This window comes from Aegilops tauschii, chromosome 7, assembly GCF_002575655.3.
Source record: "Aegilops tauschii subsp. strangulata cultivar AL8/78 chromosome 7, Aet v6.0, whole genome shotgun sequence".
Taxonomy (NCBI): domain Eukaryota; kingdom Viridiplantae; phylum Streptophyta; class Magnoliopsida; order Poales; family Poaceae; genus Aegilops; species Aegilops tauschii.
In genome coordinates, this window is record NC_053041.3 from 630,383,078 (window position 1) to 630,401,826 (window position 18,749).

Here is an 18,749-nt window from a genome sequence, read left to right on the forward strand (position 1 = left end):
GGAGGAGGAGTATGTTCTTGAGGGTGAGGAGGAGGAGGAGGGCGAGGAGGAGGAGTGCGAGAAGGAGGGTGAGGAGGAGGGTGGTGGAGGGGAGGGTGAGGAGGAGGGTGGAGGGGAGGTTGACGCCATGTTGTGGGGTGACTTGCCATCGGGTGCTCCAAAGGGGTGGCTGCATGGTATTGCCGGAGTACCTACACCACCTTCTATCGAGGCACACAAGTGGCTCATTGAACCAGCGGGGACAGAGTAAGTGCCTCTCAATCATATTTTGAACACATGACAACATTTTCTTATTGTACACATGCCAATTCTTTGTTTCTTTTGCAGGAACTGGATCCTGCACGGAAAGGGCCGTAAACCGAACAACCTTATCACTGTCCTGTTGAAGGAGTTTTGGCTAGGCCTATTCTGCCCGCGGCCAGATAGGGACGCGGAGCTGCGGGTTTTGGCCACCAGCTGGGCCCACTACGAGGCTTCCAGCCACGCGGAGTACGGGACGGCCGCTAAGGCCGTGATCACCAAATTTTGGGTAAGTTCTCTTCTGAATCACTTGTCTTCAGTTTGGTTCATAGTTTATCATTGAATCACTCAACTCATGCCTTGTTTGCTTCTGGTTTTATGCATGATTGCAACAACTCTATAGAGTTGTGACGAGCACAAGGCCACAGCCGACGTGGTCTTGCTGGCGGCTGCGAAGAAGAAAGCTCGTTAGTTGCAGTACGAGGTGCGCTGGGTTGTCGTCTCGCACTACCACCACACCTACCTTCATCAAAAGATGAGCAAAACTGAAGCGTAGAAGCAACGACTTTTCATTCCAACATATAAGGAGTCAATTTAATTGTTTCGTGCTCACATGTCATGCTTCCATTATTTAGGTTATTCCTCCTTGATGCTATGGAAAGGATGAGGGATGGGCGAGTTTGGTGGATAGGTGGCTCGGCGACGATGCAGAGTTTGCTGCCAAGAGCAGCAAGGCCTGGGCTAACCGTGGAAAAGATGGGACACACGGCCAAGGAAACATGAACCACTGGGGCTTCAAGGCCATGAAGGTATATCTATATGCATGATGCATTTTTGTTCTTCTTTTTACCGTCATGTTCTTATGTATGGCTAACTTCTATTTGACGTTGCAGGAGGACAAGTTGAAGAGGCCGCTCTCATACATGGAGTCGTGGAAGATGGCCCGTGAGCGGAGAGATCGCAAGGCCGGCGAGAGCAAGTACTACGGCAAAACCGAGGAGCACCTGGAGTCTTATAAGGAGCAGTTTGAGAGGTTGCATCTGCCTGGTCCGGATGCTCCTGACGTCGTCCAGTCTCAGATCGACGACACGGCGGTGGTGGCCATCCAGCCAAAGTCCCATGGCGGTACCCATGTTTCGATGGCTTGATCACTCCTTCTGTCTCGTACACACGGCTTCAGGCTACCAACCCGAGCCCGTTAGAGAGTACGGGGTGCTCGCAGCCTCCCTTAGCTCGCTAGCATGCTGCAAGTACTTCCCCCTTATCTTCTTTCTCTCTCACTTTCTCAGTTTATTTTTAGCATTGCCCACTTAGAAACAACCTAAATTTTTTAGGCATATAAGGCCTTTGTCGAGCATAGGAATCTCGAGGTGCGGCAGTACTTGAAACGAGTGAAGGCAAACGATGATTACAACCGTCAGATGATGACGGTTAGTTTTGCCCTCTTAAAACCAAGCTAAATTTTGCACTTTCATTCCTTCTGACCTTCTAGTTTGCTTGGTTAACTAACATCCAGGCTATGTTGGCGTCTTGGACTAACCGCATGGATCCACCACAAATGGGACCCCCACCACCACCTGCTGGAGAACCCCCACATGTGCCCACGTTTGATGAATGGGTGGCACTAGGCAGTCAGACTCCGGTTAGTACATTTGCCTAACTATTGACAAACTAGCTCTTGTTCATTCAACACTATCATATCATATTTACCCTTACAATCTCTTTTCAAACATGTAGGGCACCGGTGGCTCGACTCCTGCTTCGTCGACCCCAGTCACTCCGATCTGGCAAAGTGGTGCTGGTTTTGGCGGTGCTCACGGCGATGGTCCTAGTCTTAGCTGATGATGTGTTCCTTGTGTTGCAATACTTTCCATGTTCCGTACTACTTAATTTTTTTTAGATGACGATGATGATGTTCCATGTCTTGCATTTCTTATGTTCATGAAGTTTCGACGACGATCATGTTGATGATCTTTAGATGATGACCTTGAGTATCTTTAGATGATGATGATGATCTTGAGTATCTTTAGATGATGAACTTGATGATGATCTTGAGTATCAGATGATGATCTGTCTTATATCTGTGTATATATGGATATTGTCATATTTTCTTGATTTAAATGCTCTTAAATTGAATGGAAATAGAGAAAATAGAACAAATAAAAAACAGAACAGATCTATGCTGACGGCCTTGCCGTCGGCATAGCCATGCCCAGGAGAAACCAGGGGCTGCCGCGTGGCAGTGGTATGCTGATGGCCAGGCCGTCGGCATACCACTGCTGCCAGGGTGCGCCCAGCGGCTGCCACATGGCATACCAGTGCCACGCGGCAGCCCCTGGTTGGTCAGCGTGTGTGATGGCACCATCTGTTGTCGTCTGGTGATAATCTGCGCCGAAGGTGTTTCTATGTCGATGGCCATACGGACGCTGTCGGCATATATGCCTATGCCGACGGCTTTTCTTTGCCGACAGTTTGACACAAGTACGCCGACGCTATCTACGCCGACGGGTGTATGCCGACGTTGCCCGTCGGCATAGGGGGCTAGTCCGGTAGTGATCAAATCCACAGTTGTAACAATCTAAACCAAAATCCTTATAACTTTTTCTATAGTAGTTTATGTAGTTTGATTTAACATCCTTAGTTTTTTTTGGAACCTCTATTAGGTTCATAGAACACTTTACATATTTTTAGGGGTATAGAACATTTTACATTGTTTTGTATGTAAGACACATCCACCGCCAAAAACGATAATTCCTTTGTGTGCTTTACGATATTTCATTTGCCCATGAATGTGTGCAACCATCTTTTTTCTCACTTATTTCTCCACTATATGATTTATATCCATCGTGGGGTTATTTACTAAGATGGTGCATTTGGAGTGGAGCGCTTGTTTTTGTATAGTTTTTATTTAAAAAGTGGAGGGTATAATGTTACTTGAATTGCCATTAATATTCCTACTTTATTTGTATTTTGACTGTCACTCCTTAATAGCTATTATTTGTACCTTCATTTGTTAATGTGATTTTTTTAGACATTTTCTTCTCGCATCATAGTATTAGTAAAGTTTGCATTATCTCAGTTTTTTAATCCATCTTTCAATAGAAAAAAGTCCATTTTACTACCCTGAAGAAACTTGGTGGTTCAAATTATCCTCTGATGTTTATTTCTGTTCCCTTACCCCCCCCCCCCCCCCCCCCCAACAATCCCAAACCGGTCAAAAATCATCCCTGGCTGGTTGCTGACATGGACATGGTCAATGGCGGTATTTGATCAGTAGGGCCCAAGGCCCACACACCACCAGGCCCATCCTCTTCCTCCTCCCGTTTCCTATGTCGGTGCCGCCAGGAGGAACATGATTGCGCCCATCCGCCAGATCCCGCGGCAACACCAAATCACGCCAGCCCCGGCCACCGTCATCGAAGAGGCCCGCCCCTGCGTCCCGGTTCCCCCGCTCCTTCCCGGATTCTTCCCAGGCGGGCCTGGTTGGCCTATATGCGGGCAACCAAACCTGTCCTAGATCCATATAAACCATGCAAAAAAAGAAATCCTACGTACTATATGCACATCACGCTATACTAAATATGCTTCATCGTCGGAGATGTCAACGCCGCCGGGGCCGGACGCCGGGTAGATGGGCGCATAGGAGGGCTCCGGCTCCTCCTCCTCATCCACATACGCAAGCATCTCGTCGACGTCCGGGGCATGCGCCGCCTCCTGCAGACGACGGTGCTTGGGCTCCGCCACCAATTTCGACTAGAGGGAATCGAGAATTGCTTGCTGCCCCGCCTGCAGATGCACTACCCCTATCCCCCTCGTCCGGCTCCTGCTCCGCGTCCTCCTCGTCTTCCTCCACCTCTTCCTCCTCCTAGTCCTCCTCCGGATCCACCACATCTGGAGATAGCTCGGCGGTGATCTGGCTTTGCGCCTAGCCCGCATCAGCTCAAGGCACTGCAGGTGGCGCTCCGGCGGTAGATATGGGTAGCTCATTACCCGGCCGCGTGGGGACATGGCTACTACCGGTGGCGGACTGCAAGTGGAAAGTGACTGCGGTGTAGACAGCGGATGGGAGGGGTGGGATGTGGATGGGTACGGTTTTTGTGCCGTCAGTCGGCTTAAGTAGCAGGGCTAGGGCACTATGCGCCATGCGGCCCGCCGGAGCGGCGGCATGCGAAGACGGAGGAGACGAGATTCAGACAACCGGGTTTCAGAGTGTTTCCGTTTGGGACCCGCCGTCAGTCCGGCGTGGCGGACGCGACCGGTCACTTCCGGGCCTTTCCATATCCGTCATATTCGGGCTGGATATGATGGGTACCGGTCAGTCTGGGCGTTTGAGGCGTCCATCCGCGTCGTGTTTTTCTTACAGGTCAATGATCCGACCGGCCACCCGAATGTTTGAGGCGGGTTTAGGTGCCCGGGTGTACATGCTCTAAGCACGGGACGCAACGCAAGAGGAGAGAAGAGGAGGACGGCGAGGGTTAAAAAATCTGGAGTTGCGAGCCCGGCCCAAGTTTGTGGGGATTTTGCCGTTTCCTTCCTTGTCTCGCAGAGAAATAGTCGTCGAAGAAAACGAGCAGGTCCCCCTCCATGCCCAGATTGAAACTTTTTTTCTTTTCGAGTGGATGCCCAGATTGAAACTACTGTAGTATGTCCACCTCCGTGACCGTGCGCCGCCCCTGCCTGCTCACCCTCGCCGCCATCCTCGCCATCCTCCTCAGCTTTCCGCCGGAGACGGCGCAATATGCCTATGGTCCTCTCCTCAACTTTCCACCGCTAACGGCGCAAGTTTCGTATGACCCTCCGTGGTCCGACGAGTTCTGGGCCAACGAGGCCGTCCTCGGCGCGGAGGCCGACGTCGCCGCCAGACGCGCGGAGGCCGGCGGCTACGCATACGGCTGCGCCAGGCTATGGCTCGCATGGGGCTGCCCTCCCGCTCCCGGCGAGGGCGTCAACGGAACCCTTGTCCATGGGAGGCGGTCCTACGATCGGGAGCTGGATCGCTTCGAGGAGGAGAGGCGGCAATGCCGCGACGACCGCGTCCCTCGGAACCATCCGGAGGAACACCTCTTCCGTCGCACCTACCCGGCGACTACTTTTGATCTTCGCTGTTGTGCCTGTTGCTTTTCATGTGGTCGGTACTACTGAGGGAGACTTCAAACGAGACAAACAACAAATAGACAATTTGCTTTCATATATAGTAGCACTAGATGGAATTTTTTATACGCTTCTAATAAACCATTGTTATTTTCCAGAGTTTTTAAACTTGTAAACCTAATTCTTCTTCTCATCTCTTCTCTTATATCTTATAATAAAGGGAGGTGTGTTTCTCCCTTTTTTTTTTATCTGTCCAAGCATATTTTTTGGTCTGTCCACCTCTGTATCTCCGATGAATAATTTTTCACTCCGATTTCCCGCATAGTATTTTTGAGCATACTCCTATAGAGAATAATTGTGTTGCCCATTATTTAGACAAACGAGCTAGAAGGTGTGTGCGGTATGGACGGAAGATCCACCCGTAAAGATTGCTGATACTTTTGTAAATGATACTGTGGTGATCACCTTGCAATAAAGAGTGTTTCGATGTAAAAAAAATATTCACCGGGATCAAACAGTTTTTCACTCGGATCAACATTTTTTCACACGGATGACAATTGTCACTCGTGTGGTCGTGCCCCAACCTCTCTCCTTCCAATAACGGACTATGGTTTAGAGAAGAGTCCCTATGATGTGCGTCTTTGATTCATGTCCGACAAGAAGATGTTTAGGAGCACAGGCCGGACATTGCCGTCATAAAAAGGAATCGCTCGATCTTCAGGATATCGACGCCGGTGACGAAGACAAGTCGCCCGACCTGGCCATGGTGACGTAGTTGAACGAGGACGATGATGACAGCCACCACACGCCCAGTTGGAGCTCGCTGCAGCGCCCGGTCCCCGCAGACGACGATCGCGGCAGCTTGGCCGAGGAACGGCCTATGTCGCCGCCACCACAGCTGGACCCGCTGCTTCTGCTGCGCATCGATGAGGCGGAGCACGTGAGCATGCCGGCGTCAACCCTCTTTTGGTTCAAGCCGCTCAGGTCTTTTCCCACGACCGGTGACGACTCTTGGTGATTTTCTCATCAGTGAACCCAACTTTAACTTCCCAGTCCGAATCCGTCACGCGTCCGACTGGACTGGCTGGTGCTTGTGGCGACTTTGCAGGCCACATATTAATCCAGATCATGATGACCCCAAAAGTAAAGTTTACCGCTTCAATGATATGCACAACTTCCATGTTGAACACTTTTCAATCCGAGGTCATCTAGATAACTTTACATGGCCCTTTTCAGTTTCTGGTCAAACTACCCGACAGAAGTCGGATCTGCGATTTTTCAGTTGGATCTTAGGATCCTTCAGTTGGGCAAAAAATCTTCACTCGGATCAACAATTTTTTACTCAGATCAACAATTTTTCACCTGAATCAGTAGCTTTTCACTCGGATCAACAATTTCACCCGGATCAATAATTTTTTCACTCGGATCAACAATTTTTCACTCAAATCATCAAGATTTCACTTGTATTACAATTTTCACTCGGGACAAGATTCACTCCGATTACCCGACAACAGTTCCACTCGGATTAAGTATCACTCAGATTACCTGACGGAGGTTTCAGTCGAATTTCTTGTCAGTTGTGAGAGGAGATTCCTTTGATTTTCAGGCATATGAAAATAGGATCGGGACGTCAGCCGGGCATTAGAGAGCATGACTCATCAGATGTGGTTCTCAATAATGTCCAAAGCCTGATATTGCAAGCATGAGCATGAATAAAAGTAGTGACAGGAAAAGTTAGTAGTGATGAGTTTTCAACATGAGTTAGACTTGAATGATTCTCTCTTCTCTTGTAAACACTTGAGTGACGGCTTGAGAAGAAAAGGAATAATTGAAACACTTCTGAAACTTAAAGTGGCCTGCATGCGTTTTACTCCTGTTTTCTCTATATAAAAATGAGACACATTACGTCCCATATTTCCTTTCTAGGTAAATGTACCTTATACCTTTGCTAAATTTTCAGATTCAGCTAGCTATCAGATGCATGACCTTACTTGTAGAAAATTATATGTTAACCATCTGATGGTTGTACCCTGCCATATAATAACAAAAACCAGATCCTCTTGATCACTGGATGGTGTTATAACCAAATATTGGGTACCTAGGATGCAACTACTATATTTATGCTAAAACCCGAACCTGAATTCACATGATTAATTTACTTCAGTCTCCAGGTCTACTAGAAAAGAGAGAGAAAGAGCAGAGAGGGAGAGACAGGTTCCAATGCCTACTGTTTTGATCTTGTGGAGAAAAAGAAACAGAGATAGTTGTGGACGAGAGAGAGAGAGAGAGAGAGCAAAGAGAGAGGTGTCGATTGCTGCACAATAGATACTTTATAATTGCTCCCTCTTTGATTGAGCTCCATGTTGATTGCACCTATGCAGAATCTCGAATATTGTTAGAATATTGTGTGATGTTTAACTTTTATTTTTCTTGTCATTTGTTGAATCCAGTTTTTTTGGAGCCATCACCTACTTCACCAATCATCTCAACATTATCTACAATTTTTGAATGTTTTGAATTGGTTGTTTCAGACTTAGATAATCAGATAAATACAGACCCATTGCCATCACCTCCGTCCACAATCATCTCGGCATTATCTCTGAATTCTAAATTGCTCCTAAATGAAGGATATATTTCATTAGATGATGATGCACAAATAGAGAATTCTGAATTTTCCAGAATGAAGGAAATATTTCATTAGATGATGACAACCCAACAGATGAACATAAACAGATAAAAGTTGATGAAACATGTTATGACTATCTCCCACAAGGTAGTTGTTTGATATATATAATATGTACTTTTGTGTCTATCATATTGAATAATATTATTTGTGTATGTGCACGGTTAATCTACATTAACACAATGATTTATTCAATAGTTCTTAAATTGTTTCACTTCTTGCAAATTATGCATTGACCGACTGTGATCTATGTGCTAATATAGCAATAGAAACATTTTCTGAAAAATAACTCGTGAAGATAGATGAAATATTTGTGAAACAACATCAACTCATGTGCCTATTAGATGAACAAGAGTGGCTAAACAATGATGTAAGTACCCTTACTTTCAAGGAAAGGGTCCCAGATTATTGATATCCATTGGTAATGACATTTTTAAAATCACTGTAGGTAATCAACGCAAATATATGTTGTCTAAAGTACCAAGTACATGTCCAGAATGATAGTAAAGTATATTTTGAGAATCATTTTGTTATTGTACTATTGAAACAGGATGGCAAGCATGGAATACAGGAAGATGGTTCTTTTATGACGGAGATTGTCAAAAACTATGAGAAGCATTACATGGTAACATTCATATCCATTATTTCTACTTCCGCCTTCATATATTTTCATCAGTATTTTTACGAATTATCTTGATTATAGATGCAACTTCCAACAAATATGAACATTACACAGTGGTATTTAGCCGTTGTGAATGCAAAAAAGTGTGAAATTCAAGTACTCGATTCATTGTGATGCCAGTTCAACCAAGATGGTCTCACTACTACGGTAAGTTACTACATCATTTGTACGTGAATTTAATAATTAGAAATTTCGCTTATGTGTATTAATTTTTATGACTAATTAATTTTCAGCTACAAGGACTACAATATCATTTGGACATTCTTAAAAGTCAAAACTTGATCAGCCATAATTGGAAAGACTTCGATGTTAGTAAATGGAAGATTACAGAACAATTACAAAAGCCAATTCAAAAAGACAGGTGCAAGTAATATTGTGATCCATCTAGAGTACTCAATTTTTTTAATTACAGAGTTCATCTTGTGGTCTGTTTATATTATGCTTAGATTCATGGAATTTTGGACTAAATATGCACTATCCTATCCGATTACACAAGTTTATGTCTATTTTGTTTGACAAAAATATATACTTGATGATATTTTAAATTTATACATATACTAATAATTGATCTTGGTGCATAAGAAATAATTACTTCTTTTAGGTATAAGTTAGCCAGCATATTATTATGTTAAAAACAAATACTGCTACAGTGAATACAATGGTTGAATAAAGTCATGATGACACTGATGGGGATTCTAATGATGTTGAAATGCTGAAAAGTCTAGATGACAAAAAAATCAATAGAATTAGTCTCATTATCTGTCAAAAATTAATAACAATTACAAATATATGTTCTTTCGAACATGAGCTTACATGAGTTGGTAGCTGGAATTTGTAGCTACATCAAATCAATCAATTCATGAAGATTTTAGAGTAATTCATTTCAAACTAGTAGTGCAATTTACAACACACATTCTCTTATTATTATCTTATTTTCTTTAATGTTAAATGATTACCCATAAAGCTTGGGTACAGAGCTACAACCCGTATATATAATTAGGTTGACTCTCAAAAATATACAAGCAATTCTAAAGGATGATTCACAGAAGGATTCTGATTGTTTGAATATGGTTGTGCGCGGATTTATGTTTGACGACATCCAAATGGAAAAAAGAGATGACTGTTATCAAAACATTATGTAGACATGCAATTTTTGGTATGTTCTTACATTCATTATATATATATATATATATATATATATATATATTCTTTATAACTAATTCTTTTCGACAACTCTCTAACTGATTGTTTTATATGATAGATGATTACTGATTTTGGACGGTACCCAAACGTCCAAAAAAAGTTAGATGTGGCACAACTTTTTTATTATAATTGTAGTTGGTATGGTAAGAAATATAATGTTTCAACATGCAAATCAGTAAGAGGACATATCTATTACTTTGCGAACAATATTTTTTAATATGTAACGTTGAATGTATCTCACACTTTATACCCGCTCATGCTCGTGGGCTCGCCTGTAGTCGGGTGTTCGCTTCATTTTCCTGCTATGGCTAGTCAAAAATGATTTTTGGACCCAAAGAGAATTCAAATAAATATTTTTATACTAAAATTTCATACTTTTATCCAAATTTATTTTACTATATTACAACCTTAATGAATATCATTTTTATTACTTTTAAAAGGTACTGATGGGTATTAATGATACTATTATGTGTTATATAGTTTTAGTGTATATCATTGAAGATTTTCATTTGAATTATATATTGTAATAATAGTTCTTTTTGCAATGATTTTTGATTATTACATAAAGTATAGTCCATACATATATATTTTGTGTATGTGTATATATGTTCTTGTATCTTTTAATATATCTTTAATATCATGACAGAGATCTTTAAGTGTACTATCTAATTTTTTTCTTAATAGTGGCTTGTTGCATATAATTAAGAAATATATTTATAGAAATTACTAGAATAGAAATGAAGGAAGTGTAAATACCCCCCTAAACTATCAAATTTCAAGCACATCACCCCTCCCTCCAACTGCAAAACATAGATCTTAATAACTAACCAAAACATGACATATCAACCCCCTGAGGACGTTTTCAGCAACTTCGGACACCGATTTTGCCTACCTGGCGGATGTTTTACCAAGTAGGATTGTCTGAGGTGCCTCCTTCACACGGGAATTAGTTGAGAAGGTTCTCGCTGCGCACGGGAAGAATAACTCCCCACCCCAATTTAGGGTTCATCCCCATACCTCATTCCCTCCTCTTCTCTCCCCTGCTCATCCTCCTCTACCATGGCCAACTCTAGCACTGGTGTGCTTCACCCTCCTTACGACATCGTCGTAGTTTAGGCCCACCGATACCCTACAGCAATCTCACATATGACTACAAGCCGCCGATTGATTATATTTGTAGATTGAAGACGCCGAGATGGATTTCATGGAGTTTTGACAATCCTGGAAGAATATATGACACGTGCAGGTTTTGGCAGGTATTTTTTCCAGAACTAATATGATTTATTTTGATTGGCACAATTTCATTTTATAATTTTGGATCTTTTGTGAAATTTCACAAGATTGGGGGAACTAGTGGTTGTGAGTTCTTGTCCCGGGTGGATGATCTGACGTCACCATTTGTGAAGCGCCTAGTTGTGGACTGGCGCAATGCTATATGATACTCTCTCTGTTCCTTTATATAAGGTGTATTATTTTTAGCACGGTGACCAAGGCACATAATTATAGACATGTTAGTATGAAATTACCCTTGGCAAATTTGTTGTTTAGTGGCAAGTAAATCAATTAGTCCAGAAAAGTAAGAGATACATGCAATCGACAGAAAGATACTTTCTTTCTTTTGCTACAAGGAGAGATACATAAAATCAGGTTAGAGATAAATTCCCTTTTTCTGGAGGGCTGACAAAGGAATTATGAGAAATTAGAAGAAATGCACCTTACATTTTGGAATTTTATCAAAAAACAAATACACCTTATAAAAAACGGAGGGAGTAGAAGAGAGAGGAGAACATGAGGCTGGTGGAAAATCTAGAGAAGAGAGATGTGCGAAGACAGAGAATAGAACTAAATGACAGTGTTGAAATTCAAGCAACTAAAATCAAGACACTAAAGATGGAAATGTAGTCAGATGCATGGGTGCTCAGAAAGCTTTTGTGTGTTTTTATTCTATTGCATTTGCCATGTATCTAGTCAGGGCTATGTGAGGAAAGTGAGATGCACATGTGCTAAAGATCTACTCCCTCCGTCCCATAATGTAAGACGTTTTTTGCCACTACACTAGTATCAAAAAACATCTTACATTATGGGACGGAGGGAGTAGTTTTCATTGTGTTGCATTCGCAACGTATCGATGTAGTAGTGATACGTTGGTCTGCTTTGCAGCACTTTATCTGGACAATGAAGAATTAAGTATTTCTTTTTCAATTTAAGAAGCACTTATGACTGTATTTTTTGTGAATAATGAGTAATACTATATTTAGTTTGACCATAGCAGTTTGTCTAAATTTTGTGCGAGAGTACATATTTGATACCCGGAGAGGGAAAAAAATATATGCCTCCCGCAAGAAGGACAATTGTTCTTCTAGAAAAAAAACTTGAGAGCAAATTTGCTTCGGTGAGAAAAATTATTGCACAGATTGACCATAACAGTTTGTCTGAAATGTGTGTAAAAGTACAGGTTTGCTTCTTAGGAAAAAATTATCTGCATATATTTTCAGCCTTTTAATGGGTTGTGGTGCTTCTAATTTCATTTATGGTTCATGGTGTATATTGCCCATTTATTCCACATTTTTATTATACATCAGAAACATATCCTATATATATACCTAAGAGAGTCATCCTCACTAAGTTATTTATCTCAACATGTAAGCATGCTACCTCACCATACAATTATTAACGGATAAGGCCCACCTCAACATGCAATCGTGCATGAGAAAAGACTCACCACAACATTGACCATGCATGAGAAAATATTTTCCAATTAATTATTCTAATTATATTGAATAAATAATATTACAACTATAAATAATCAAATAAATTAAGTCATATGCATTTTTAATATTCATTCTCAAGCTACAAACCCATTTTTTTCATCAACCAATTCCCGCAGCAACGCGCGGGGTATCCTCTTGTTTTACATAGATGCTTAATATTTTGCAAATACATAATTAACATTTTTAAACTTATTTCTTCATGTCTACTTTTTTCCATACACATTGTACATTTTAGGTATATATCTAATACATTTTTCTAATACATTTTTAACCTTTTTTAATGCATGGTCAATATTTTCTCTATACATATCTAACAAATTTTTTCAAATGCTTCATTAACATTTTTCAAGTACAAGATTAACATTTTTTAATACATGATCAACATTTTCTCTATGCACATTTGACATTTCCCAAATGCTTGGTTAACATTTTTCAGATACAAGATTTACATTTTTTTAATATATGGTCAATATTTTTTCTATACACATTTAGCATTTTTCAAGTACTTGATTAAAAAATTAAAATAATTGTTTAACATTTTTTTTCAAATGCTTGGTTAACATTTTTATACAGATCACCTGTTTTCGAATCCATTGTATATTTTTTTTCTATACATGAATTTTTTTTACCTATACACATTTAACATTTTCCAAATTTTTGGTCAATTTTTTCAATGTTTTATGTAAAGTGTTTTTTAATATATATATATATATAATATTTTTAAGTATAACAAAAATAAAATAAAGAAAGCAAAGAGTAAAGCAGAAGACGTGGAAAAAACGAGGCTGTGGCATCCACGCGCCTGGGCCGGCTCATGTCGCTCTCACCTTCAGCTAGGCTTCCCTGGAATCCCCTCCACAATTAAAAAAAAGAAACTAATCGTACAATGGAAGCCTCATTGTTTTATACATGATCAACTTTGTTTCACACACATTGTATTTTTTATACATTTTTCGTGTACATAAACAATATTTTCTCTATACACATTTAACATTTCTTAAATGTTTGGTCAATATTTTTTAAAATATTTTATGTAAAATGTTTATTTCATATATTAATTTAGAATATTTGGCATTATAAACAAAATAAAATAAAGAAAGCGAAAACAAGAAACAAAAAACATGAAAAAAAACAAGGCTTCGGCCACCAAACATGGGCATAATGAAGCCGGACGAGGCTCAGATTAGTTTTCACGTTATATGTAATAATATAGATTTGATGATTTGAAAAAAAATATCCAGTTATGGAATTGATTTTTTGTATACTGTCTTCTCACTACCCGCAGACGCAATTGGGGACCGGAATTTAGTATTCCGATTGTAGATTCTATCTCCTCTCGAGAAACGAAGCTGTGATCCTGGAGAGGTCGAGAGTTGGAGTCTCTCTCGCCCAACTATAAACGAAACAGTGTAGTGATGAAAAGCTCCGTGACAACTTCTTGGGTCGTGAATTACAAAAAAAGAAAGAAAAAAAAACTCTTGGTTTCTTTTTTAGAACACAGTATAGACGCAGGCATTAATATATGCGTGCATACACTCATCTTTATGAACACACACGCTGACTCTATCTCTATGAGCACCTTCGAGAGATTGAGCCGACATATCATCTTGAGATTGACAAAGTCAGCGCAAGCCTCTCGTAGTCGACGAGAACGTCTCCTCCCAGTGAATACACATCGCCAAAAATTATGAAATAAATCAGGAATAATGCCAGCACTAGGATTTGAACCCTAATGAGGTGGGAATACCACTGTCCTCCTAACAATCCAACCATAGGTTGGTTACAAAACCTTCGGGGTCATCATGATGGGGAACGTAGCATGCAATTTCAAAAAAATTCCTACGATCACGCAAGATCTATGTAGGAGATGCATAGCAACGAGTGGGGGAGAGTGTGACCACATACCCTCGTAGACCGAAAGCAGAAGCGTTATGTTAATGCGGTTGATGTAGTCGAACGTCTTCACGATCCAACCGATCCAAGTACCGAACATACGGCACCTTCGTGTTCTGAACACGTTCAGCTCGAAGACGTCCCTCGAACTCTTGATCCAGTAGAGGGTCGAGGGAGAGTTCAGTCAGCACGACGGCGTGGTGACGGTGATGGTGACGTGATCTGCGCAGGGCTTCGCCTAAGCACTACGACGCTATGACCGGAGGAGTAAACTGTGGAGGGGGGCATCGTACACGGCTAAGAGAAATCTTGATGTGTCTTTGGGATGCCCCTCGCCCCCGTATATAAAGGAGGGGGGAGGAGGTGGCCGGCCAGGGGTGGCGCGCCATGAGGTGGGAGTCCTACTAGGACTCCGTTCCTAGTAGGATTCGGCCCCCCTTTCCTTCCAACGAAGAGGGGGAAAGGGGAAAGGAGGGAGAGGGAGAAGGAAAGAGGGGGGCCGCGCCCCCTCCCCTTGTCCAATTCGGATTGGGCAAGGGGGGGGGGGCGCCTCCTTCTGTAGACTGCCTCCTCTCCTTCACTATGGCCCATTAGGCCCATTAACTTTCCCGCGGGGGGGGGGGGGGGGGGGGGTGTTCCGATAGCCTCCCGGTACTCCGAAAAATCTCCGAACCTTATCGGAACCATTCCGGTGTCCGTATAACCTTTCAATATATCAATTTTTATCTCTCGACCATTTCGAGACTCCTCGTCATGTACGTGATCTCATCCGGGACTCCGAACAAACTTCGGTCACCAAAACACATAACTCATAATACAAATCGTCGTCGAACGTTAAGCATGGGACCCTACGGGTTCGAGAACTATGTAGACATGACCGAGACACATCTCCGGTCAATAACCAATACCGGAACCTGGATGCTCATATTGGTTCCTACATATTCTACGAAGATCTTTATCGGTCAAACCGCGTAACAACATACGTCATTCCCTTTGTCATCGGTATGTTACTTGCCTGAGATTTGATCGTCGGTGTCCTCATACCTAGTTCAATCTCGTTACCGGCAAGTCTCTTTACTCATTTTGTAATGCATTATCCCGCAACTAACACATTAGTTACATTGCTTGCAAGGCTTATAGTGATGTGCATTACCGAGAGGGCCCAGAGATACGTCTCCGATACTCGAAGTGACAAATCCTAATCTCGATCTATGCCAACTCAACAAACAACTTCAGAGACATCTATAGAGCATCTTTGTAATCACCCAGTTACGTTGTGACGTTTGATAGCACACAAGGTGTTCCTCCGGTATTCGGGAGTTGCATAATCTCATAGTTAGAGGAATATGTATAAGTCATGAAGAAAGCAATAGCAATAAAACTAAACGATCATTATGCTAAGCTAACGGATGGGTCTTGTCCATCACATCATTCTCTAGATGTGATCCCGTTCATCAAATGACAACACATGTCTATGGTTAGGAAACTTAACCATCTTTGATTAACGAGCTAGTCAAGTAGAGGCATACTAGGGACACTCTGTTTGTCTATGTATTCACACATGTACTAAGTTTCCGGTTAATACAATTCTAGCATGAATACTAAACATTTATCATGATATAAGGAAATATAAATAACAACTTTATTATTGCCTCTAGGGCATATTTCCTTCACATCACGTTTCCACCCGACTGAATCTCTTCAGGCATGAATTAGGCAAGTCTGAACCTGGTTTCTTTTTTTTCTTGGATAGAAGAAGCCTGACTGGAAGCAACGTTGTCCTTCGGCTCGATATTTATTTACACATGCAACTTTTTTTAGCACAGTACACGCATACACACTCATCCGTATGAGGGCACACACACACATCTACCTATATGAGCACCTCCCAGAGATTAAGTCGATACATCATCTTGAGGTTGACGAAGTTACCACAGATTTCTTCGTAGTCGATAGAAACGTCTCCTCGCACTAAACACATATCGCTTAAAGAACTGAAATATATCCAGAAAAATACGACCACTAGTGTCAAGTATATGACTTGTACCTTCATGGGTTGAGAATATCACTATTCTCCAAACCATCCAACTACTGATTGGTACGCCACGTGCAAATTTTCTGAGCAACTAGAAATGAGATAGTTTTTCTTGGTTTAAACAATCAACTTCCACAATGGTAAATTCGTGTTCATCCAGCATTAAGAATGTCACATGTACAAAAATCATGTATTAGTAAACTTTAAATAATTTTATAACGTATTTAAAAATATTCATATCTCTGAAATCGAATGTCCACCGTGTCTAAATATTCATGTGTACGTAAAAACTATTTTGATGTGTTAAAAGATGTTTGCACAATTTTGAATTTATTTTAAAAAATCGTGCATATGAGATTAAAAATTCACCGCATGTTTAAAAACTTTCATATAAAAAATGTTTTGTTCATGTGTTACCTTTTTTGGTAATTTTGGATGAATCAAAAGGAAAAATAATACAAAAACAAAGTATAAAAGTGAAGGGAGGAAATAAATTAAATAAATAAATAAAGGAAAAATATATTCTAAAAGCCGAAATAAACCAAAAAGACAGAAAAGAAACTGGCAGTAAGTGCAGCACAGGATTTACCGAGGAGGGAAATGTTTAGTATTTGGGCCTAGAAGTGGGCCTCCTTTCTTAGTTGGGCTCTACTTTTGTTCAAAGTTTGTATCTGTTCTTCTCCATGTTTTTCTTCTTTATTCCTTCTATATGCCTGAAGCAGAAGCTGAAACTGGCTCTTCTAGTTTATGGGATGGTGATTCTCCCACTTTTATTTACAATTTTTTTTGAATGATGTAACGTTTCCCAGTGCAGTAATGTGCGCCAAATAGTTTTCCTGTCAAAAAAAGTAGCTCAAACTTGCTCAACTTTTTTTTTTTGCTCAAACTGGCTCAACTTTATAGTTGTATACTCCCTCCTTCTCATAATGTAAGACGTTTTTGGACACCACTAGTGTCAAGAAACATCTTACATTATGAGACGGATGGAGTATATTTTTGGAAGGAAAACTGCTCTAGGTATCTGGCAAAAGCTACTCGTTGTGCAAATCGAATGTTATGGTGCAAAAACAGCTGAATGTTAACCTGCAAATCGGTTTCCGATTCTGAACTATTTCATTCATGCATGCATTGAGCTGAGACAACGTATGGAGAAACAATAGCCAAAAGTGCACTTGAAAACTTGTTGCGGCTGCGTCACTTCACTTGAAAATATCTCACATATATCGATCTCAGTTTAGGGTTGGCCGACACCCGGAAGCATCTGCGAGTTCCCAGGATCATTGGACATGAGAAGGTGCATGCATATGAGCACAATAGTTTAATTATTACATGCGTCGATCATGCATGCCCTACCCACCAAATCAACTCCGGGTCCAGGGTCCTCTCATTCGACCTACCCAATTGACACTACATAATAGTGTGCTTCCTTCAGATGCACCCAATTGATTAAGTCGACCATGCATGCATGCAATAGTATGAGATCACTTATTGCACGTGAGCAACCACCTTTTCTTTTTCTTCGTCATCACCATCGATCAAGGTAGCTAAAGGTAGATCACATGTGATTCTGATCATACGTGCCCCAATTCATACACCACTCGCTTTCAATTTCATTTCACGGTTAGGATGGATGGCGGCCGGGTAGGTCGATCAATCAACTCATAATAGTTCAGATCGAATCGAAGAAGCATTTATCCGTTTTTGTTCATCGTGAAGATCACACTACCTACGGTGTGTGATGGAGATGCCGATCACATGCGGTCGTAGATATTTTAGCTAGGTTGGACGATTAATTTTCCTGTCCAAGATCGAAAATATCAAGATGGATGGACACGCATGCTTAGAGAGGGCCACACTTGTTAACCATGTATATATGTTAGCTTGGGCGATTGACTCCTCTGTCCAAGATGGATGGGCAGCCATGCTTAGAGGGCCACACTGGGTAACTACCGTGTGGTCATATAATGCACCCTCTTACTAATAAAAGGTTGAATGAGATGCCGACTGGAAAATAAAATGGTCTATCAGAAAGCAATATTACAATATGGTGATCTCTTATGGGACCATGTGTAAGTATACCTAGATTTAAAGCGACAATTGACCGGTCTATTTCTATCAAGTACTGGTGATAGAATAGGCACGTGCTCGAAT

The 18,749-nt window shown here is 41.4% G+C and overlaps 1 protein-coding gene across 1 annotated transcript; it reads left to right on the plus strand.

The window, feature by feature from the left end:
- The first annotated feature begins 4,846 nt into the window (after positions 1–4,846).
- LOC109765845 (uncharacterized) lies at positions 4,847–5,395 on the plus strand. Its single transcript, XM_020324616.3, has one exon. It carries the CDS (start codon positions 4,885–4,887, stop codon positions 5,380–5,382), a length of 498 nt encoding a protein of 165 aa, XP_020180205.1. The 5' UTR covers positions 4,847–4,884; the 3' UTR covers positions 5,383–5,395.
- Positions 5,396–18,749: the final 13,354 nt, after the last annotated feature.

Bases quoted from the DNA above. Each gene is read 5' to 3' on its own strand.
- LOC109765845 (XM_020324616.3), top strand. From the start codon at position 4,885: ATGTCCACCTCCGTGACCGTGCGCCGCCCCTGCCTGCTCACCCTCGCC.